Here is a 24,233-nt window from a genome sequence, read left to right as displayed (position 1 = left end):
TTGAAACCTGAAATAAGCAGCCACACTCAGGTGCGTCACACAAGCCGCCTCAAACACACAGGGCAGGCGCTGGGTCCAGGCCTCCTTCGAGGCCTTCTCCTCCCTCCCTGGGGGGAAGTCAAGGGCGTTCGAGTGGAGCCGGGGTGGTCCCACGGGGGTCAAGGTCAGAGTCTACTCTCAGGGCCTGTCTTATCACCCTACACCCAGTGTTTCCAAAAGTGGGGAACGTGCAATCTTGTGCAAAACCATCAAGGCCCACCAGACAGGGAGGCGGTGTCCTTCCTGGGAAGGGGGCGGAGGCCGGGGCTGCAAGCGTGACCATGGGCACCAGGGTGAGCACGCCTGGCTGGGTGCGCCCAGCTGTGTCTCGCCCCTTGGTTGGGAGGGGTGCCAGCATCCAGCGGGGGTGACCAGACCGGTGGCCGGTTTCTCTGGGGCAGCGGGGGCTCGATGGTTTGGACAGTTCAGTTAATCAAGCTCTCTGCTTCCAGGCTGGGCTACATCAGACTTACTGACTTAAAAACGACAAAGTGAATGAGTCTCTAGCAGATGTGGGTTTGCTGACGCCTTCTAGTGAGCAACGCAGGGGCCTCAACGGAGAGCCAGTTTTACTGCTAGTGCTGGGCAGGGGCTCTGCGTCTTCCCCTTGAAACTTCAGACACGAAACTCAGATTCATGTCCCTGGGTGATCCCTGGACTTGACCGGTCCCGCCCTTTCTACCATCAGGGCTATTGCTACTGTGGACGTAGATTTTAGGAGCTGCACGCAGACCCCTGAGGACACATCAGACCTGGTCAGGGCCCAGCGAGGACCGCGAAGACTTCTTAAACGTCGGCATGCTTTTTGGGGTGAAGTGGGGTGGAGGATAAGCAAGAAAAGAGCTCTCGAGTGGTAAAATAATGTTTTATTCCATGGATGAACACACTACCATGCCACACTTCACTCCCTCCTGCCAGACCTCATGGCCAGGGCCGGCCTCCCCTTTCAGACTGAGCTGGCTGTGCAGTCGGTCAGGCCCTGACAAGACAAAAAGCATGGCCAGCTGGCACTCGGAGTGGTCCTGCGGGCGGCACCTTCATCCTTTTCCCAAACGCTGATGTATCACCTGAAACAATCCCATGACGATCTTCCAGCCGGACCAACTGCAACTGACATTCAAAGCTCGTGGAGATGAAACGCAAACCTCCGAACACCAAAGAGTGACGCGGACCTGTCTTCTCTGCAGACGAGGATGTCAGGGACCTCCCGCTCCCCGGCGGGAGGGGGACCCGGAGACATCGGGACTGACGTTCAGGCTGTCAGCAAGCTCCAGAGGCGATGACGGTCTTCGGTGCGTTTCCAACCGGCACTCGTAGAGACAGCAGCTTGGCCAGGCTGCGGGCATGCAGGCGAAACATGACGAGGGCTTGGCGGAGGGCGGGGGCAGCGGCGATGGCTGACCGCAGTCCTGTCTCTATATACAACGGAGTGAGATACACACGGACGCTGGCTGTGCCTCTGAGCAGAGGACGCCTCACGAGGCCGGGCTGGAACGTCGCTGAGGCTGCTTGCGTGCAGTGGGTGGGGCGGGGGCGATGCTGGCACGGGCCCCCGCTTCCCTCACCCGAGCACACGTGACGGGCCTGGAGGTGCAGCCAACGCTTGGTCTTTTCATGTTCTTTAACCAAATGTCATCTGAAAAGACGACCTACCCAGGAGGAAAAGGACGGGCTTCAGGACGCGTGGAAACGGACGGCGCGAATCTGAGCCGGACCCTGACGCACTTGGTGGGGGGCGGGTTTTTATTCACGACCCTTTAGTGAACAGTGCTGGATGTCGTTTGCAGTATTTTTGAAATGTCCCCACAAGTCTAGAGACGACCTTGAGGAGAAAGCGTTACTTCTGATCTGGTTTTTTTTAATCCAAACAAGTGCAAAGCCTACATACTGACTGAACGAAACCAAGCAAAACAAAGCAAAGCAAAAAAAAAAAAAAAAGCACACAGCAAAACAACCCCGTGACCAGAGACAGTGTCAGGTAAAAACCATAGAAAAATACAAACAAATTCCAGAAGGTTAACCATTAGCATCAGCTACAGTGACACTTTGTACAGCCCCTTAAAATGCGGAATCTCCTAATTACAGACAGGAGCAGGCCAATCTAGGGACAGGTACTGTGAAAATAATTGTGCTCTGGTTGGTCCATGGCGCAGTGACCGTCACGAGGGGGTGATGCTCCCGGGTGGGCGCGGGACTCGGGGGGAGGCCGGGTCCCACGCTGCCGCTCGCCAGCTCCAGTTCCAGGGCCAGCTTCTGCTCTGCCATCCAGGCTCCGCTTTGTTCCTTGGGGAGGGTCATGGGGAAGCCCCGGTCACGCTGTGGGGGGGAGGAGGTGGTGGTTCCAGGCTCCGAGGAAGCCCCTCATGAGTGGCGACACACCTCCACTCGGCAAGGAGCTTGTTTCTGGAGCAGAAATGCCTTCAGACCCGAGACACACATGCGATGAAGGAGGCGCCCCACCTCTGTGGGACAGGCTGCGGGGTGCCCGGGGCAGCGTGCCCTGTCCCAGGAGGGGCCAGGCGGTGCGTCGTGGGGCTCAGTCCTCCTCCTCGTCCTCTCTCGCTGTGACTGCGGGGAGCTTGTCCTGGATCCTGAAGCACTCCACAAAGAAGCCCAGGATGGAGCGGTGCAGGTGCTGCTGGAGGGCGGCGCTGCTGAAGTAGTGGCTCTCGTCCGGGTAGATCTGAAAGGGGCAGAGGACTCAGCCACGTGGCCACCGCCCCTGTGTGGGCCGGGCGCCCAGGAGACGCGGGGACCCCCGGCCGCCCGCGCGGCCGGACCCTTAGCTCCGACGGCACAGGGCGTCCTCAGAGTATCAGGGAAGGAATCGGACGACACCCTGTTTAGTAGACTCTGCACATCTGGCTCTGCTTGTTCGGATCCGCAACGGATCCAGGCTCAGGGACCACAGAGGCCGTGGCCGGGCCTGCAGGGGTCAGGACTCCCAGAGAACTGGGGGGAACCGCGTCTCTGCGACCCCAGTGAGTTCAGGAAGCTCCCGGCTCGCCAAGTGCAGGGGCTTTCCTGGACCTCAGTGTCCAGAGGTGTCCAATGGAGACGAGCATCATCATCAAATATAACTCATTAAGCTTGGTGAGGATTAAAAGACATAAAATTTCCCTGAAAGGCTCAGAACAAGGCCTGGGACACAAAACGTTGTGTTCAGTCGTGTCTGACGCATTGTGACCCTGTGGACTGTAGCCTACAAGGCTCCTCTGTCCATGGGATTTCCCCAGACAAGAATACTGGAGTGGGTTGCCATTTCCTTTTCCAGAGGACCTTCCCGACCCAGGGATGGACCCCAGGTGTCTGGCATGGCAGGCGCCCTAGGACACCACGGGGCTGAAAAGATGGCAGCTGATCATCCCGTCCCCAAGTGTGATGACCCCGGGCACCACCTGGCCTCCACACGAAGGGCCCGGTCCCAGCAGAGAGAGAGCGCCAAGTCTCACTGGCCCCAAAGCCTGCGGTCTTGCCAGGAATCCGGGCTGCCTCTTGCACGTGCACCCCGTCCTTCTCTTGTGTCTTTGGTGCCTTTTGACACCCACCTTGGTCTCAGTATTTAGGAAGGCGGTCCTTGAGCTCGTGCCTGTGCCTTAAACCTCAAACAGCTCTGAGAGTACAGAGCAGGAGGCACATCTCCCCTTGCTGGGTCCTGGGCCCCGGAGCCCTCAGCTGGCCTTGTCACCATTACAGGCTTGAGCATCTCAGCTGCTCTGTGCCTGCAGCAGTATCCAGGGCCTGGGCTGGGCCCCGCCTGTATCTGTGGCGTGGTCCACTCCGGCACTCAGAGCTCTGCCGCTGGACCTACTGGGGCTGCGACATGCATACGATGCACTTGGCCTTGTAGTGTGACCTGAGCGCTCTCAACGGAGCTCAGATGACATGTGAACTAGGCAGGACTCTGTCCTGCGGGGAAGCACTCCTCTGGGGGTGTGGGGCGGGGGTAAGGGGTGTTCTAAAGGGGTCCGAATGCAGCCCCAGAACAGAACCGAGCTGCCATCTGTTGCTGTTGTTCAGTCACTCGGTCGCGTCCTGCTCTGCAACCCCATGGACTGCAGCACGCCAGGTTTCCCTGCCCTTCACTATCTTCAAAGCTTGCTCAAACTAACAGCCCCTGAGTCAGCGATGCCATCCAACCATCTTGTCCCCCATCGCCCCCTCAAGCCCTGCTCATCCCACCCGATGTGTCCCCGACCGCCTCCCAGGACCGGGCCCAGCAGCGTGTCCCTGCAGAGTGGGAAGACTGGGTGTGTGGCTCTCCTCCGTCAGGGGGCAGGGGGTGTCTCAGGCCAGCCCCGTACCTGTAAGCTGTAATTAGCCTTTCCCTTAATGAGCTGTGTGATGAGCTCTGCCGTGTGCTGGAAATGGATTTTTTCTGTTGAAAGGAAGAGGACAGGGTCTGTCAGAGCCCGTGGCAGTGCGGAAGGCAACGTTCCCTGCAGCCCCCAGGGTCAGGCGCTCACCGTCTGCGGTTGCGTGGATGACCAGGAACTGCTGCCCTTCCAGTGCGGACACCCGGTGCGCCACCTTGGCCATCTGCATGTGGGGAGGGGGTCAGCATGAGGCCTGGCCGGGCAGTGCAGCAGGTGCTCTCTCCCTGCCCTGGTGGCCTCGCCCGTTCAAGAAGAGGACGGGGCAGGAGATGAGGGGTGGGGGGGAAGGGGGGCAGGAGACAGGGTCCCCTTCCCCTGCAGGAAGCCTGGGGCCGCCATCCCACCAGGAATGACACGCTGGCTGGAACAATGTCCGTGTGTGGCTTTCATCCCTGAAGCCTCAGCGGCCTCCGGGGCCCCAGGTGAGGGGAGACCTGGGTGACCTCCGCTCTCAGCTGCTGCGCGGGGACCTGGGGGGTCAGAGGTGCGTCCTGCCTGCTCCCTCTCATCCAGGGCTCACTCTCTCCCGGAGCAGAAACAGCCTTGGGGGCAGAGCCCATGCATACGCCAGCCTATGGACCCCAAAACAGACTCCCCCACCCAAACCTTCCCCGCTTCCTCCTCTGCCCTCCGGCTCCAGACGGACAACCAGATGCACCTGGGAGAGGGCTCTGTCACCCATGTCCTCAGGGGTGGGGCCGGGGGCTTCCTCAGAGCGAGCTGTGCTGGGACGTGGGCCGGCAGGGGGCTAACAGGGGACCGTCCCAAGCAGCGGCCGCGCCCAGACATACCTCGTACGCTCGGTTGTCAAGTCCATGGAGGCCCAGGTACCTCTCGGAAAATGCGGACGCTGGACGGAAGCAGAGGGGAGCGTTAGCCCTTGGCCTCGGCCCCTCGGACTGTGAAATAGCTGGAGTAAAGCCCCCAGAAAGCCTCGCTGAATTTGAAAACACAGAGTATGTCGCATGTATTCCACGGGGCGATCATTCTAGGCTATTAAAATCTGGACTTAGGCGAGTTCCTGTATGGTTTTCAGCTGAAATGTGCACGAATCACTTCCCAAAGATGAACGCGTCAGCCGTGAGCCTCCGGGCCCCCAGCCCCTTCTGCTGTGTCCCTGTGTGCAGCTGGGGCTGGTGGCCGAGCCTCCCTGCGGCCCTGACCCGAGTGCCGGCTCTCAGAGCCCGCAGAGAAAGCCTGTCCCACACTTAAACCAGTGGTGATGTCACAGAACCATTTGCGTTCGGGGAAAAGAGGCTGGGTGACCAAAGGGTGGGGACGCCGGGAGCCTCGGGCCCGGATCAGTGACCGGAGAGCCAGGTCCAGGCAGGCGGGGACCGGCCCCCACACCTGGGGTTGGACGGTGGAGGGGGGCCGCAGGTACGGGGAGCAGGGAGGGGCGGGCCCCCGGGACCCTCGGCTGTGAACACCCTCCGGGCTGAGAGAGACATGGCTCGGGCCCCGCTAGCCGACCCCGGGGCACAAGCTGGCGCTGGGGGTGGTGTGCAGGGAGCCCCCTTCCCTCGGCTCCCATGATGCCCACGCTGCAGGTGGACCACTGATCGGGCTTCAGCTCCTGGTCTTACGTCGGGGAGGACGGTTCAGGGACGCGGGTGGGTCAACCCCTTTCAGAATAAGCAGCTTGGAAATCCCACCCCCCCACCCCCCGCACTCCCAACCCAGGCTGTCTGCCAGGCCTCACTGCTGCCCACACCTCCCCAAGGGGTATCAGACGGGGCCCTGGGGCGCGGCGCGGGGAGGGCGTGTGCCCGCCTTGTCAGGACCCTCACCATAGAGCTTGAAATCCGTGATGGGGGAGAGCGCGGAGCCGCAGCTGAAGACTGGAGCCTGGCTGTCGCCCTTGGCCGGGAGGAGGTAGGTGCTCAGGTATCCGCCGTAGTCCTGGGGGCGGGGCCAGACAGGGGGCGGGGCCAGACAGGGGGCGGGGCCAGACAGGGCGGGGCTCAGCAGCGCTGCCACGGGGCCCTTTCTTACCCCCGTGGTGGATTCATGTCATGTCGATGTATGGCAAAGCCAATACAATATTGTAAAGTAATTAGCCTCCAATTAAAATAAACAAATTTATATTAAAAAAAGTCGACATTAAACATCTCCAAGGGACATAAAAAGAGGGAAAGCAAACACCTCTCCCAACTAAACGCACCGTGAGGTGAGCACCCTTCCGGGGCCTCGTGTTCACGCGCAATGAAGGCGGAATCTGATGGTCACGTGGAGTGTGACCGTGCGCTAGAGAACCCTTGTGAGTGTGCATGACTGCCACGTCCGTTCAGTCCGGCGCCTCCAGCATACCATTGCTTGCTGCCTTCCCTGTCTACAGACAGAGTCAACCTATTTTCTCTGATTTTTCTTTTGGCTGTACCAGGTCTTAGCTGTGACCTGCGGGATCTAGTGCCCTGGCAACAGATCAAACCCGGGCCCCCTGCACTGGGAGTGTGGAGTCTTAGCCACTGGACCGCCAGGGAAATTCCCATTTTCTGTGCTTCTGAGGAAGGGCCCACGAGGAGTCAACATCAGAGGGCTCGGGCACAGGCCGCCATGATGCTCTGCTCAGGAGCCCACTCGGGACAGATGTCCACACATGTCCTGTACGTGGCCAGTCCTCCGTATCCTGTGTGGCCCTCGCTCTGGGGTTGAGATGGAAGACCGCAGTGTGAGCCTCCTGGGGAGAGTAAGCATGACACCGGGCCTGCCGTGGGTGTGGCTTGGCCCAGAGGTCTTCCTGTTTCTCAGAAGGCCCAGAGGGAAGGGGCCACACAGGGGATGCTTTGATGAGCAAAGGGGGGCAGGTGTTAAGGGTGTGGATGTGTGTGCAGGGGTGTGTGCTGGGCGGGAGGGTGGCGTGACATCTATGCCAAGCTCACTGTAGAATTAACGGGTTTTGATGTAAGTTTAAGTGTGTTATAACAACACTCCTTCAGTAAAACAGGACTATCTTTCTCTTAATGACATAAGAGTCTTTTCGGTTTCTTGCAAATAATATTCATGGTCAATGAAATCGCCAAGTCTTACAGGTCATTTTTCAGCTTTTTTTTTTTTTAAACGTTGACTGACCACACCAGAGGCTGGTGAACACGCGCAGCACTGGAACTCTGCTGGGAACCCACTTGCTGCTGGTGGGGATGCTGAGTGTTACAGACTCTATGGAAGACAGCGTGGTGGATTCCTTCAAAACTGAGCATTCCCTTATCATATGACCGTACACTCCTTGGTATTTAAGAAGCTGAAAACTTAGATGTCCACAAAAACCTGCACAGGGATGACGTTTTATTCGTCACTGCCACAGCGACTTGGAAGCCACCAAGATGCCCTTCAGTAGGTGAGTGGATAAATCATGGCGCACTCAGACAGTGATTGTTTGGTACTAGAAAGAAATGACCAGTGAAGCTAAAAAGAGACATGGAGGAACCTTGAATGCATATCGCCAAGTGAGAGAAGGCAATCTGACAAGGGCCCACACTGTATGATCCCAGCACTCTGACGAGCTGGAGAAAGCGAGCCGCTGTCCAGTCACTCAGTCGTGTCTGACTGTTTGCGACCCCATGGACTGCAGCATGCCAGGCTTCCCTGTCCTTCACCATCTCCTGAACCTTGCTCAAACTCATGTCCATTGAGTCGGTGATGCCATCCAACCATCTCATCCTCTGCTACCTCCTCCTCCTGCCCTCAGTCTTTCCCAGCATCAGGGTCTTTTCCAATGAGTCAGCTCTTCCCATCTGGGGGCCAAAGCACTGGTTTCAACATCAGGCCTTCCAATGAACACTCAGAACTGATTTCCTTTAGGATGGACTGGTTGGATCTCCTTGCAGTCCAAGGGACTCTCAAGAGTCTTCTCCGACACCACAGTTCAAAAGCATCAATGCGTCTGTGCTCAGCCTTCTTTATGGTCCAACTCTCACATCTGTACATGACGACTGGAAAAACCATAGCTTTGACTAGACAGACTTTTGTTGGCAAAGTAATGTCTCTGCTTTTTAATACACTGGAGAAGGCAATGACACCCCACTCCAGTACTCTTGCCTGGGAAATCCCATGGACAGGGGAGCCCAGTGGGCTGCAGTCCATGGGGCTGCAAAGTGTCGGACACGACTGAGTGACTGAGCGCAGTACACAGTACAGCTTTGTCACAGCTTCTCTTCCAAGGAGCAGGTATCAGGGAAGGGGAGAGGTGTGAACGGGTGGAGCACAGGGACCCTGAGGGCAGTGAGGCTACCTGGGCGGCCCTATGGTCATGGACACGTGCCACCGTACATGTGTCCAAGCCTGCAGAAGGTGCGGCCCGGGAGTGAGCCCTGTGTGAACTGCGGGCTCTGGGTGATCGCGGTCCGTCAGCGCAGGCTCACCCAGTGTAAAAAGAACGGCTCCAAATGGCGGCGATGGTGATGGCGGAGGAGCTCTGCAGCTTGCGAGGGAACCGCTCAAGCTTGCTGTGGACTGGAAACTGCTTTAAACAAAGTCTTTTGCGAAAAAAAAAAAGTGTGGAACACAGCTTTCCCAGAGGACTCAGGGCCTTCTAGGATCTCAGCAAGCGTGTTCTGGGCCCCGACACCACGCTGTCCTTGGGGGAGAGCTGCAGGACGCAGCCGGGCTGGATACCTGCAGCTCCGCCAGGCCCGCCCCGTCTCCGGGAGCTCCTGGGCTTCATGACGAGGGGGACATGGAGCCTGGGTGGGGCCCAGATTCACATAGGTGGGCCCGAGAAGGGAATCAGGGGACTTCCCTGGTGCGCCAGCAGGTACGAATTCGCCTTGCAAATGCAGGGGTCATGGGTTCCATCTGCAACCTTTAGTGGGTAACTAAGATCCCACATGCCTTGGAGCAGCTAAAGCCCAAACTGCAATTCCCCAGCCCTAGAGCTGTACCTGGAGTCCCTGGGCCACGACAGAAGGTCCCACACGCTGCACCTAAGACCTGATGCAGCCCAATTAAAAAAAAATTATGCAAAAAAGGAAGAAAGAGAGGAGCACGCCCACCAGCTACAGGGATCAATGGCTTGTTCCTCTGAAGAGACGCAGTCAGTGAGTCCATGAGCCTCTGTCTGAGGCACTATTCAGAGAGGCCAGGGACCCACTGGGCACAGCGGCCGAGGAAGGTGCAAGGGGCCGGAGCTGAGTCCAGGTGCCCGCCATGGGGAGGGGCCGGGGATGCAGGCCAGGCTTCCGGCAGCGGGGGGCATGCTGGGGGGAGATTCCCAGGCTGGACAGAGGCTGAGCCCAGCCCAGAGCCTGGCCTTGAGCTGAGGCCAGTCTGCTGGGCAGGAACGTCTCTGTGGGAGCGGTTGGTAGGGCCATCACGGCAAGGTCTGCTGTGGTTAATTCAGTCTCCTCGGAGCCTCACAGGCTGGGAGCGGGCTTCCACTAGGACGGACTGACCTGAGGACTCTGTCCAGACTGGGGTCCGGCCCTGAGGCGGGCCCTTTACCACCGCACCTCCTAGGGTGCACACAGCACGCATTCTGGGACCCTCCACGGGGCGGTGTTGCGTCTCTGATGTGTGAGGCTCCCGGGCAGTGCTGGGCTCAGAGGTGATGACCCAAGAGGTTGCCCTCTGGTTACCTGTTCAAACCCCCACCTGCCGTGAGGCCACCCCAGGCCCCTGCGGGTTCTCTCAGTGGGAGGACGGTTCTGCCTGTCCCTCTGTGCTCCTGCCATGAACCCAAGAGCCCACGATCCAGGCAGCTTAACCATGGCAGGGAGGGCACCACGGTAACAGGAGGTGGTCCTCTGGGGATCTGAGGCCCAGTCACGGGCCCCACACCCGGCTCCGGCCCGCAGATGTGGGGCACCCGTGGAAGCTTCTCTGGTTTGACAGCTCAGGGTGTGAGTCGCCCCACCCACTCCCTTCCATGTAAGGGAACCTAGTCAATAAGCATGAAAGAGGAAAAGTGAAAGTGACGTCGCTCAGGCGTGTCTGACCCTCTGCGACCCCAGGGACTGTAGCCCGCCACGCTCCTCCGTCCATGGACTCTGCCAGGCAAGGACACTGGAGTGGGGTGCCATTTCCTTCTCCAGGGGATCTTCCCGACCCAGGGATCGAAGCCGGATCTCCCACACTGCAGACAGACTCTTTACCGTCTGAGCCACCAGGGAAGCCCTTCCAAAATGAGCATGGCCCCTGCACATAAGGGCTTCCCAGGGGGCAGCAGTGGTGAAGAAGCTGCCTACTAACGCAGGAGACGCAAGAGACCTGGTTTGGTCCCTGGGTCGAGAAAATCCCCTGGAGGAGGGCATGGCAACCCACTCCAGTGTTCTTGCCGGAGAATCCCATGGACAGAGGGGCCTGGTGGGCTACAGTCCACGGGGTCGCAAAGAGTCGGACACGACTGAGCGCACACACAGATTCAGTGCTGCACGTTGCAGGCGGATTCTTTACCAGACGGGCCGCCAGGGAAGCCAGTACTGCTCATCAAGACACAGAAAGAGAGACCCCCGCCTCCCCATGTTCCGGGGCACCACCCTGAGAACCCAGCAGGCTGGTCCTGAAAGCAGTCAGGAGCCTCACGGAGCACGCCCCAGGGATCTGCTTCTTACTGCCTTCCCTTCCAGATGATGTGAGAAGCTCCTGAGGCTGCTCAGATGAAGACCCCCCACCCCCCATCCCTGCGCCGGGCTGAACATCCAAACTCTTTTTAAACAAGAACCGCTTGCCCGTGGCAGGACCAGAGACACACCCTACACATCAGGGTTCGGTCGGGTGATGGGGCGGGTGGGGGTCCGAGCAGGGGGTGTGGACCCCAGCAGGCAGCTCACCTTCCCAAACACGGCCACGCGCGTCTTGTCGATGTACGGCTCCTTCAGCATCACCCTGCAAGGCCAGGCAGAGAGGGAGGGGTCAGTGCTGCCTGGAACCCAACCCGGGGGCTGGAGCCGGGCTTTCCCGCCCTTTTCAAAGATGAAAGCCCCCTCTTAGAGGAAGTACTGAGACTCTAACTGTTGGCCGTGCTTACGCAGTGCACTGGACGCCCACGTGAAGCACTCGAGGCTCCCGTGCGTCACCGTGAGGCGGCCGGGCATGCAGAGCTCGCAGGTTGAGAACCAGGGACTCACAGCAGCACAGGCCATGCTGGAGACTCGTGGGCCCGGCTGGGTCCCGTCTCCACCATGGTCACCCCTCACTTGGACCACGCGAGCCTCAGGCTCGGGGATGGAGCTCTGAGGTCCGCAGGGGTGACTTGGCTGTGAGTTGGCGCCCTGGCCCCCAGCTCCTGGGAGGGTCCGTCATGGGCCTGTTGGGGACAGCATCTTCCCGCCTTGAGCCTCCCGGCAGGGCTCCGTCTGGACGTGCCCAGCTCGGCACCCGGGGCTTCTGCCTGGGTCCTTCCTCGTCCTCTCACTGTGGTCCTCAGGGCCCCTCATTTCCCCCACGAAGTGGCTGGAATCGTCCTGGTTTCTGGACCCTCGTTCAGCAGCAGGAGTCCCGCCAGGAGTCTATCTGCTGCTTCTGTCCACTTGCCGCCACTGCGAGGCCTCCCTCCCCTGCTTCCCATCACCCCTTTCCGGGTATCGCCCAGCGGTTATTTTCTTGTCTGCTGGCTGGAGCCGCCCTGTCACTTCTGACCGCCCTTCTCAGTCTGGGGGACTCAAACTCCCGAGCCTGGGCCCCAAGAGTGCGCGGTCCTTCTCCAGTCGGCTCTCCAAGGGTCCCAAGCCCTGGACCCGGCCAGCCCTTCATGGTTAGAGCAGCGCTTCTACGGTGATGTCGGAAGCCCACGGACCCCAGTTCCTGGGGCTGGGCGGGCCGGCCCAGAGTGGAGCAGCAACTGCTCTGACTTCTTGCCATGATACAAATTCAGGCGACTTCTGTGCCCTTGGTACAGTCAGCCCTCTGCGTTCATGGGTTTCACATGCACAGATTCAACCAAATGCTTATTGAAAATATTAAGGAAGAAACCCAGAGAGTTCCAAAAAGCAAAACTTGAATTTGCCACACTCTGACAACTATCTGTACAGCATTTACATTGTATTGAAAACCCCTCCCTCCAAAAAAATCCCCAGAAAAATTGAGGAATCCAGAGGGAACAGAGATAACACCGTAAACAGAGAAAAACCATCACTAACATATCTAGAAAGAGAAGAAATACTGAACCAATAAGACAAGAAGACTTTGCTCTTGGGTGAAGAGAGAAGGTTATGGATTTTGAAGTGTCATGCCTGCCAATGAACATTAAGAGAAAGGCTGGAAAGTAGGAGATAAAGGGATGTTGAGAATAAAACCAGAAGCACCAAAACCAGCACAATAGAAGCTCCAGAAAGAAACAACAGAGAAAGGAGAAGTCAGTGGCACACTGCGGTGAAAACTTTCTGAGGACGAGGACAAAGAACAATTAATCTCCAGGCTGAAAAGTCCCACACCAAGAGTGGACGTCTCAGCATGCCAAGAGCGAAGAGGTCTTTCTCCCGGAAGGGAGCAATGGGCCGTCTACAAGGATTAAAACAGGAAGATCAGCAGACGCTTCTCACTAGCAACCCTGGAGGGTGGACGATTCCAGGGCCTTCTAGACAGGGATTACTATCTGCAGATTTTACATCTAGATAAGCAATAACCTCAAATGTGGGAATAGAATAAAGACATTTTGTAATGTTTTCTAGATTCACGAAGGACAAAGTAAATAAAAAGGGGGATATATATCCGTCATTCTTTGGCACGAGACCCAGGGTGCGTGCAAAGCACGTGACCTGGGGAGGGTGTGACAGGGCAACCGGGGTGACCCTGCAGACACCTGGTCCAGGTGGAGCAGGAGAAGGGGCTGCAGCTTGAGAGAAGAATGTGGGAATGGACGCTATTAGCAGGTGTGGTGAACTGATGCTTTCAAACTGTGGTGCTGGAGAAGACCCTTGAAACCAGTCAATCCTACAGGAAATCAACCTTGAACATTCACTGGAAGGACAGATGCTGAAGCTCCAATACTTTGGCCACCTGATGCGAAGAGCCGACTCATTGGAAAAGACCCTGATGCCAGGAAAGATGGAAGGCAGGAGGAGAAGGGGACGACAGAGGATGAGATAGCTGAATGGCATCACTGACTCAATGGACATGAGTTTGGGTGAACTCCAGGAGATGGTGAAGGTATCCAAGTGAAAGACAAAGCTACAGTCCAGGAAAAACTAAATGATGCGGCAGAAAGTAGGGCACGAGAGCCCACGGGGTCTGCAGTCAGCACCGTTTACGCAGTGACCCTGCACCTCCGACGGCTGATCTAACCAGGCAGCAGTCAGCACCGTTTACGCAGTGACCCTGCACCTCCGACGGCTGATCTAACCAGGCAGCAGTCAGCACCATTCACGCAGTGACCCTGCACCTCCGACGGCTGATCTAACCAGGCAGCTGATGGCTACACTCCTGGGAGAATGATGGCACTGAACAGCTACTCCTCACCTGTAACGATCGGAAGTCAAGTGATGAGCAATCGTGACGTGACGACAGCCGTGTTCAGAAAGGTGGAAGCAAACGCTTGATGGAGGCGGTGAGGGGTCGAGGGTGGCTGCCTCTGCAAAGCAGGGCTGGTGGGAGGGTCGGGTGAAGGGCAAGCGAACTGGTGTGGTTTATTCATGCATTTGTTATGGGTCGAATTCTGCAAGATACGTTGGATTTCTAACCCCGCAAACCTCCGTGTGGGACCACAGCTGTCAATAGGGCCACTGCCGATGTAATGAGTAGGTCAGGATGAGGCCACACTAGAGTGGCGTCCTTCTAAGAGGAGAAGGGGCACAGAGACCTCGGGAGGACACAGCCCGTGAAGACACAGGATCGCAGGGATGGATCTACAAGTTGAAGGTTGCCAGCCTCCGCGGGAGCCGGAAGAGCAGGCGGGACCCTCCGAGGCAGGCGTTAGCCCACACCCGATCCCGGTTTCCAGCCCTAGGAGACGCAACACTTAACACCTGGGCTTGTTTAAAACATGATGCAGGTGCCATAGGCAGCCTGGCAGACTTCAGGTCTCACACACACACACACACACACACACACACACACACACAGCCACGGTCGACCTGCAAAGCACGGTGGCCACGCCCACACAATGGAACCACTGAAGACACCTCTCCAAGTTTCTGAATTCTCTCCTCGTGATCCCAATCCCTGATACACTGACGGGGCTCGAGGACCGTCTGGTGAAAGGGCCCACCCGGTCCCAGTGGGGTTCTGCCGCACAGCCGGATGTCCAGACCGCAGGGGCTGGAACCGTGTCTGCGGAGACCATGGTGTCCACCCCAAGGGGCCTTGGTGCTGGGGTCTTGGCTCCACTCCAGTTCATAAACTATCTCGGACTTTTGCTCGCAGACCTGTGTGCACATCCACAGGCAGCCTCCGATCTCTGGTGGCCGGCCCTGCAGCGGCTTTACCTGGAGGGTCACTTCCTGAGCTGGAACCACGCGTCACGGTCACGACCCTCACCTGTGAAGTGCTTGGCAGGCTTCTGGGGGAAAACAGTGTTTTCAGATATCAAATATTTTTATGATCTTGCTGCTACGTGTGCTCAGTTGCTCAGTTGTGTCCGACTCTGCGACCCCATGGACTGTAGCCCGCCAGCCTCCTCCGATCGTGGCATTCTCCAGGCAAGAAAACTGGAGTGGGCTGTCATTTCCTTCTCCAGGGGATCTTCCCCACCTGGGGACTGGCCGCGTGTCTCTCGCGTCTTCTGCACTGGCAGGCAGACACCTTACCACTGCACCATGACTAGGTCCACTACCTACCAGCAGTTCCACGTGCTGGCCCTTTCCGGGGCAGCAGTGGAGCCTCCAGACGGGGGAGCGTGGTGTGGGCTCTGGGAGCGCGTCTCGCCTCCCGGACGCTCTCAGCTGCAGTGCAGGGCAGGGCGTCCGTCTCGAGGGAGCAGGCGCAGCGCTCAGCTCCACCCTGGGGTCTGCAGAGGCCCCGTGTGAGCAGGGAGAGACTCTGGCCTCCAGAGCATGTCTGGGGGCGGCGGGCTGACACCCTGGAGCGGCAGTGCTCTCACCTTCCAGCCTTCCCCATGCCGCGCCATCTCAGTGGGCGGGGTGGGGCCCCTGCTGGCCCCCGTCAGCCTGGCAGAGATGCTCAGGGTCCAGATGCCCCTGGAAGCCGATTCCTCCCTCTGTCTGTCCCTCTGACCCCCGCGGTCGGAGGGCTCTGCCCCACTGTGCTCCAGCCTGCGTTCTGCACAAACACGCCTCCTGCACGTCCGAGCGTGTGCAGGCACCGCTTCCGGGGACCCACGCTGACACAGGGGTCATGGATCACAGACCGCTTCCGGGGACCCACGCTGACACAGGAGTCATGGATCACAGAGCTGCCCCCAGCACTTTTGGAGCTGGGGAACCTCACAGCCAGAGACGGGACGAGACATGAACGTGGGGCCGGCGGGAGATGTGTCACTAAGATTGTCCTTCCCTGCATGTGAACGTTGGGAGGGACGCGGGACGCATGGCCCAGCCCACTTCCCTGATGTGCCACGTCCGTCTCCCTGTTCCTCATCATCTCGCAGAGTTTGCCCAAGTTCACGTCCATTGAATCGGTGATGCTATCTAACCATCTCATCCCCTCACTCCTTTCCCCTTTTGCCCTCAATTTTCCCAGCATCAGGGTTTGTTCCAACGACTCGGCTCTTTGCATCACGTGGCCGAAATATTGGGGCTTCAGCTTCAGCATCAGTCCTTCCAATGGATATTTAGGACTGATCTCCTGTAGGATGGACTGGTTGGATCTCCTTGTAGTCCAGGGGACTCTCAAGAGCCTTCTGCAGCACCACAGTTCGGAAGCATCAATTACTCTAGCGCTCAGCCTTCTTTATGGTCCAACTCTCCTATCTGTACACGACTCCTGGAAAGACCATTTGACCTTTGTTGGCAAAATGATGTCTCTGCTTTTTAATATGCTGTCTGGGTTTGTCATGGCTTCCGGTTATTCCTCTCTCCTTAAAGCTCCCTGTTTGAATGTTGCCTGCCAAGACTCTCTCCCAGAAAACTCGCTACACTGCTACCAGGATCTCGGTTCCGAAGATGAAGGTGACTTTGCCACCTCCTGGCTGAAACCCTCTGTGGGGACGCTGCTGCTTGGAGAGCAGGCAGCAGCTCGGAGGATGGGAGGGGAGGCGCCCAGTCCAGCCGCCCACCCCTCCCCGCGTCCCCAGCCTTCACGCGGCATGGTATCCGCCCACCCCTCCCCGCGTCCCCAGCCTTCACGCGGCATGGGATTTACAGTTGGGGGGCCCGAAGTGCCTGCACCCCTGCCTCACCTCAACCTTCGCTCACGGTATTTTCCTTGTGGAACATGCACCTCTCATTTCCCGCAGACACGTCCTTATTTATTAATCCTCTGAGGTGAGGTCCTGGCCGGAAGCCATCTCCTTGCAGGAGCCCCTCCGGGCAAGGCTGTGCTTTCCCCCTGATGCCCCGAGTGCCTGTTCACATGGCCGGCTCCTCCTCCATCGAAGGGGAGACCCGCTGGGCTCCCAGACCAGGGGTGGGGAGCCCCGGGGAGTGAGAGTCGGGGGCTGGCCTCATGGTTTCTTAAACTGAGAAAACCGGGCTATGTCTTTCTAATGAGAATACAGACCCAGATCCTAAGAGAGCTGAGTAAATTTTCCAAGGCTCCAGGCATGTGGGGAGCAGCCTCCTGAGGTCCGTGTGGCTGGTGTGGCTTATGCTCCTGACCCCAGAAGCCTCAGTGGCTTAAGAGTTGGCCAATTTTTCTATTTTACTATTATTTTCCTGGAACTGGTTCTGTTCTGTTTTTGAACAGATGGCTGATCAATCCCTTATTTTTGGAAACACCGTGGGTGTGAAACAGCCATGCACCCTCTGTCTGTGCTCAGAGTGGGGCAGTCAGGCTAGCCACGCCGGCCGGCGGGGTGCATGAAGGACGCCGCGTCCTCCGCCGGGGCCTCTGGGCTTTGGGGGGGTGGTCAGACCAGGGAAGGACAAGAAAAGGGGGGCTTGGGGAGGGGGCTCCGCCGTCACCTGGTCACACCCCTCGTCCCTCCGAGCCCCACCGGGGCCTCGCGCTTCTCCCCAGGAGAGGCTGCAGCACCGGTGTCCACTGGGCGCCACCTGCTCCTCCTCCCCCTGCTGGCTGAGCTGTCACTCGCCCTCCCTTCTCTGCCCAGCCCTCTGGGTCTCAGGAATGGGGCGGGGGCTGCCCCACTGCTCTCGTGGGTTATTGGTTCTGGGCTCCTGGGGAGGCTCCTCCCTTCCCTTCTGAAGGCTTCTGTAAGTGGATCAAGGTGCTGAAGGCAGGTGCTCTGGCAGCCATCCTGTGAGCATGAGGAGCAGAGGCTCAGCGGTGCTCCGTGCCTGGCTGAGATGAGAGCTGGAGGGAGCCAGGCCTGAGGCAGACCCTCACCTCTGGGTCTCCAGCCAACAGACCTGATGCCTGACGCCTGTCTGGACTCCAGAGCCAATACAGGGCTGTGTCTGTAAAGCACCTTTGATGCTGCGTGTGTGTTTGTGTGTGCTGTTGAGTTTCAGGCAAAAGTATGGTGACGGATGCGCCTTCCCAGACTCTCGGGTCCTCGGCCGTCTCTCTCGCCCCTATGTTCTGCCTCTAGCACATGTAGGTCCGGCCGCATGGCCTGTCTCCAGCTCACAACTCCTTTGAGGAAAGGGTGCCATTCACTCACTCACTCGAGGTTTCATCCACTTAATACTTACTTACTGAGCACGTATCACATGTACATGCACATCACATGTATGCACGTCACGTGACATCAATCTTTCTAAACACAAGAGAGAAAACGTTCTGAACAGTCAGTAGAGTGAAATCTCCTAAACCTCAGAGCGCAGTCGTGATGGCTCATGGGCTGGGACGTCACGCTGTCTTACGGCCCTTCAGTCAGCAGACACTGATCCACCTGGGCACTGTATCACACTCTCCAAGGCCCAGGGTCCAGCACCGTGCACCCGGATCTCAAGGAGGATGACCGCCGTGCCCGTGCCACTCCCGTCCCTGCAGCACCTGAGTCCGTGCGTCTCACGCCTCTCCCATGTGAAGTCTGCCGCGTGTGCAGTAAACTCGGAAGACCCAACCTTGGCCAATGCGCCCGCAGGCCAGTGAGCGGCATAGGTCCCTGACGGCTCTCATTCCGGGGCGACGATAACATCCAGTCAACACCTCTGCTCCTCGGCCCCTTCTGTCCCTGGAGAGTCTACTAGTCCTGCCTCCGTGAGCAGGACGTGAGAGAGCCATAAAACATGCGGAGTGGGGCTTCCAATCTGCCTGCTGCACTCCTTTCTCAGGAAGGAGGTGACTGGCTACACGGCTCACCTTCTCTCTCCCTCGCCCTGCCCTCCCCCCATGATCAGTGGCCAAGGTCCGTGACCACAGCACCGGGAACCCACAAAGACCCACATCACGGTCTCTGCACCTTGTTGCAATCAGCAAAGCAGAAAGGCCACCAGCCGTGCAGCGACTAGGACCCTGGTCTTTGGGAGCATATGGCTGGCAGGAATTCACTGGGGAATCACCAGAGACTTCTGGGGATGCCAGCAAAGCGCAGGCAGAATGTGTGCACCACCAGAAAACAAGACCACGATGCAACCCGGGTAGAGATGCGACCCCCCAACCCCATTCCAACAGCGCCCCTGGGGTGCTCACCGCACGGCCTCCATCTGGTCCTTCTCCTCCAGGGAGCCCAGCCTCCGCCTCACCTCATGCAGCAGCCTGGTGCCCTGGAAGCCGCTGCCGCGGCCATCACACTTGACCACCACGGCCCCGTGGCTGCTCACCATTACCGTCTCCCAGGTCACTGCAAACTTCTCGGCCACACTCTGGCTCCCCGGGGTGCCGTCCCTGGAAGAGACAGGCCAGGCCTGAGCACGCAGCTGCAGGGCATGGGGTGTGGTGACTTGTCCCATAGACTCGGGAGCCTAGGGATGCTCTCCTGGGGCAGAGCCAGCCCCCACGCCCAGCTCCACACATCCGCACCCCAGCACGAGGGCGCTGAAGGGCCCGTTCTTGGGGAGAGACCCTGAAGAGTCCTCCCCTTCCCCTCCTGCTTGGCTCCCCATTACGGCCCACCTCTCCCATCCTTCCCAGGCGGGTTCCCAGGCTGCCCCCTTAGTGCGCATCACATGAGTGACCACGCTGTAGTGCTCTTTCCGGTGGTCCCTGGTTTGAGGGAATTAGGGGGATTCCCTGATGGCTCAGACAGTAATGGCTCCTACAATGCAGGAGACATGGGTTCCATTCCTGGGTCGGGAAAGATCCCCTGCAGGAGGGAATGGCAACCCACTCCAGGATTTTTGCCTGGAGAATTCCACGTGTGTGCATGTGCTCTGTATGTATGTGCTATGTGTTCTGGTGTGTGTGTGTGTGAACACGTGGGTGTGTATGTGCTGTTGTGTGTCATGGCCATCTGATGGTGTGTACGTGTATCTGTGTGTTTCCGTATATATGTGTGTGTGTGTGAGTCCATATGTATGTGTACGTGTGTGTCTATGTGTATGTGTGTGTGTCTGTACATACGTGTGAGTCTGTATGTCCACATATATGTGTATGCCCGTGTATATGTGTATCTGTGTAATGTGTATTGTGTGTCTGTATATGTGTGTGTATGTCCGTATACATGTGTATATCTGTATATCTGTATACATGTGTATGTGTGTGTATGTCCATATGTATGTTTATGTCCGTGAATATGTGTGTGTCTGTGTATATGTGTGTGTGTCTGTATATACGTGTATGAGTCTGTATGTCCATATATATGTGTATGTCCGTGTATATGTGTACGTGTGTCTGTGTCTGTGTCTATGTGTGTGTGTCCATATACATGTGTATGTATGTCTGTATACATGTGTATGTGTGTGTATGTCCATATATATATATATATGTATGTATGTGTGTGTCTCCATGTATATGTGTATGTATATGTCTGTGTATATGTGTATGTCTGTATACATGTGTATGTGTGTGTATGTCTGTATATATGTGTATGTGTGTGTGTCTGTGTACATGTGTATGTCTGTATATACGTGTATGCGTGTATGTCTGTATATGTGTGTCTCTGTGTGTGTCTCTGTATGTATGTCTGTATATATGTGTGTGTGTGTCTATGTGTATGTATGGCTGTATATGTGTGTGTGTGTCTGTATATATGTGTGTGTGTCTGTATATATGTGTATGTATACATGTGTATGTATGTGTATGTGTGTCTGTATATATGTGTGTCTGTATATATGTGTGTGTGTGTCTGTATATATGTGTGTGTTGTGTATATGTGCATATATGTCTGTATATATATGTGTGTGTGTCTGTATGTGTATGTGTGTGTATATGTGTATGTGTGTCTGTATATGTGCATGTGTATGTATACATGTGTATGTATGTGTATGTGTGTCTGTACATATGTGTGTCTGTATATATGTGTGTGTGTCTGTATACATGTGTGTGTGTGTCTGCTTGCTGGTGAAGTGCCCAGACAGTGAGGAGAAGTGCCCAGTTAGTGACGAGCTGGGCAGGACCGTGTGTCCAGCCGGGCGTCTTCGGGTGCAGCCTTGTCACTGAGGGCCTGGCTGGGTGCCTGGGGTGATGCACAGAGCTATCAGGCTCTGGGCGCCTTCCTGGGTGCTGACTTCCCCAGGGGCCCTGGGGCAGACCCAGTGCGGGCCTCTGCCCTCCCCTGGCCCTTTCTTCCCAGAGCCTCCCTTGCCCCACGGCCCCGTGCACACCGGGGCAGGAGCCCGAGTCAGGACACAACACCGTGAGAGGTGCTTGCAAGGCTCTGCAAAGGGGTTCTCAAAATCCGAACCAGAGGCTTCCAGTTAGCAGGGGCAGACCTGAAACTGTCCTGTGGGGACACTTGGTGTTCAAGGGTGCCTGGTGGTGCAGGAGGGGCTGCTGGCCCTGGCGAGCCCCCCGCCAGGCCCACCTCGTTTTCTGGGGGCCCTGGGCCCTGCCCAGTGAGGTCAGACCCCCAGTCAGCTTTCCCGCTGTCCCGGGGCCGCTGGGCAGCCACGGCAGCAGGACCCATGGGATATGACTCAGCACCTGGGTTCAATGTTCAGAATCCCCCGAGGCTTTCCTTTAACATCCGGGGTCACTGGTAGTTACAGACAAGGGGCTAAAATTGCTTTCTGATTTTAGTGTGCAGCGGGATTGGGCTCCCCTTCCCACCTTCTTGAGGGTGTGGTCCTTGCCCCTGGGATACTTACACCACCAGGAGCAAGGGGTAGTGGGCAGTGTCGGTGAAGGTCGCCGGCTTGAGGATCTGAATGGGCAGGTCTAGGCAGAAACGGAACACAGGGCCGCACGTTAGGGGCCAGGAAGTGTGGCCAGGAGGGGAGGGCGGGACGGGCCTCGGAGGGGCAAGGCCGGGCCTCCACAGACAGGGTGACTCCAGCTCCTTCTGGACTTGGACAAAGCACCCAGTCAGTCTCCTTGAGGCTGAGTTTCTTCAATTGAGGGCTTCCCTGTGGCTCAGATGGTAAAAAAAAAGAAAAAAGAAAAGAAAAACCTGCTTGCAATGCAGGAGGTCTGAGTTTGATCCCTGGGTGGGGAAGATCCCTTGGAGAAAAGAATGGCAACCCACTCCAGTCTTCTCGCCTGGAGAATGCCACGGACAGAGGAGCCTGGTGGGCTACAGTCCGTGGGGTTGCAAAGAGTCAGACACGACTGAGCAACCAACACTTTTCTCCACCTGAGGCTTAAAGGAAATCTTGTGCAGAGGAATATGTGGACAGACAGGAATGCCTGGACCACCATGGGCTGAGCGCTTGCTAACAGCAGAATTCCAGGCAGGGGGAAATGAGCCCCGGGGGAACATGCACTCTGTCACGAGGGACTCCTGCAACATACAGCTAAGTGGGGAGGGACGCTGGGGAGCGGTGGGGACGCGGGGAGGCAGAGACTCAGTGGGGAGCGGGTGGTGAGGCAGGGCAGAGCCCAGACAGAGAGGCTGGAGCTGGGGAGCCCTCACTGTTCATGGGCTGGAGCTGGGCAGGCCCGGTGCCCGGGAGCCAGCGGGAGGGAGCCGGTGCAGCTGCGGGTCCTGCGGCCAAGGCCCTTTGGACGCGGTCCCTGGCCACCAGGATGCAGTCAGGGAGGGAGAGAAGCGTGTCCCGTACCGCTGTCTCTGTCCTTCCCCGAGATGAAACTTCCTGCCTCAGTTAGAGATTGTTCACTGACGTTAACTACAGCCCCGATCGCAACTAAACTGGAATGGCCATCTTTCCCCCGCACACGGTCACTATACCAATAGATACACCCTAGGCTGGGGGATTGGCTCAGCAGCAGGCTCTGACCCGACTCTCATTACTGATTCCGGCTGAATGTTAATGGCTTGCAAATTAGATCAATGGCCCAGGGACCCGGGGACTCTATCACCGAAATATCCATAAAACATGGTCTGGGCTGCTTTCTGCCACTGATAAGCCCATGGGCAGGCTTTGGCCACCAGCAGCGGAATACATTCGGAGAGCGATCCTGGAGGGAGGTGGGCGGCTTCCCCGAGGACAGCATTAGCCTCCAGCAGCGTTCAATGACAGACAAAATAAAAACAGGCGGGCAGGGCGACAGCGCTGGGGTTTGCTAGGACCCCCAGGGCTGATGTGTGGACACCGGCCCGCACACGCTGTATCTTCTCCTCTTGTCTTCATCCCTGGACACCTGAGAGTAAAAACCTCGCCCTGGGAGAAACCTCGGGCGGCCTCGGCTCATTGTTTCTCAAGCCCCTTCTCTGCGTTTTTGGAGGAGGGGGTGGCAAGCACCAGGGTTCCGGGGTGGGAACCACTCCTGTGGGAGCCCGTGTGGATGGAGGAGGAGGAGGGCCTGGGCTAGGAGATCGGGGCGGGGGGAGGGTCTAGACAAGGAATGAGATCTGGCGTCCAGGTAACAGATGAGAAAACTGGCTGAGACGGGGGACCGGGCAGGGCAGGAGGCTGAGGTCTGAGCGTGTAGGCGGCCGGCCTCAGAGGGCGCGACCTGTGAAGTCCTGTGGGCCCCTGAGAGCTCTGCCACCATCGTAAGCCTCCTGTTTCATCCATCTCGGGCCCTGCATATGACAGGGCCTGCCTGAGGTCTGCACGGAGACAGAGGTGGCGGGCGGGCAGCCTGTGGAGGCCGCCTGCTTGCTCATCCCCCGTTCCTCCCGTCCTTGCCTCCAGCTCTCCATCCATCCCTCCATCAATCTAAAGGCATCCTTGTTTTTGCCTTGGTTCTTCCTTACAAAAGCAGAGCAGGAAGACGAATACCCAGTTAACGAGAGGGCTCTTGCGAAGCTGGGTCCGTCCTGAGTGACACGTGCTGCTCGACAGTTTGGACCAGTCATGGACGCCCTCCCGGGGCAGCCTAGACTTCCCTTTGCCCCCTTCCTGGAGGTGCGGGGGCTCCACCCTGAGCTGTCAGTCAGTTCTCTCTTTACAGCTCTGCAGGGCAGGGGAGGCAGACAGGGCCTGCATACAGGCTTCGGGGCAGTGGGGGCAGGTTTTAGGCCCCGTCCAGGTGACCCGCGCACAGACCCCGTGGGGGCTGCCCACGTCTCTCTGCCCCTCCTGTTAGAGCCGTGACTCCTGGGGTCTCAGGAGCCTCGTTTTTGGCCTGGACTCCTGCCCTTCCTGCCGCTTGCTTTCTGTTCTGTGGTTCCCCGCGCCCTGATGACAGCATCTGTTGGCCGACCCACTCCCCCATCCTCTCTTTCTGACTGATGGCCCCTCTCCCGCTCGGCACTGGACGTGCCCTCTGGACACGCAAAGCTGCCCGCGCTTCCAGGCCTGAGCGCGTCCTGCTGGGATCCGTGAGCATTTCAGGGACGTCGGGGAAATCCAGACCCGGAGAGACAGTGGGGTGGCCCTGGCCCGGTGGGCAGAGATGTCCCCGCCAGGCATGACCACA

At 57.9% G+C, this 24,233-nt stretch overlaps 1 protein-coding gene across 3 annotated transcripts in view; it reads right to left on the bottom strand.

The window, feature by feature from the left end:
- Positions 1-908: 908 nt before the first annotated feature.
- The window catches only part of DPP6 (dipeptidyl peptidase like 6), a 787,207-nt gene continuing 763,882 nt past the window's right edge, over positions 909-24,233 (bottom strand). For all 3 annotated transcript variants that reach the window (XM_070368978.1, XM_070368979.1, XM_070368980.1), the window contains 8 exons: positions 21,557-21,626; positions 19,002-19,196; positions 11,183-11,237; positions 6,206-6,317; positions 5,207-5,265; positions 4,506-4,578; positions 4,344-4,417; positions 909-2,722 (listed from right to left, as the gene is read on the bottom strand). In XM_070368978.1, the coding sequence (XP_070225079.1) occupies positions 2,576-2,722; positions 4,344-4,417; positions 4,506-4,578; positions 5,207-5,265; positions 6,206-6,317; positions 11,183-11,237; positions 19,002-19,196; positions 21,557-21,626 (785 nt within the window). In that variant the 3' untranslated portion in view covers positions 909-2,575. The remainder of the gene's footprint in view (positions 2,723-4,343; positions 4,418-4,505; positions 4,579-5,206; positions 5,266-6,205; positions 6,318-11,182; positions 11,238-19,001; positions 19,197-21,556; positions 21,627-24,233) is intronic.

Source organism: Bos mutus, chromosome 4 (assembly GCF_027580195.1).
Source record: "Bos mutus isolate GX-2022 chromosome 4, NWIPB_WYAK_1.1, whole genome shotgun sequence".
NCBI classification, from domain to species: Eukaryota; Metazoa; Chordata; class Mammalia; order Artiodactyla; family Bovidae; genus Bos; species Bos mutus.
This window is presented reverse-complemented; position numbering and strand designations above follow the sequence as displayed.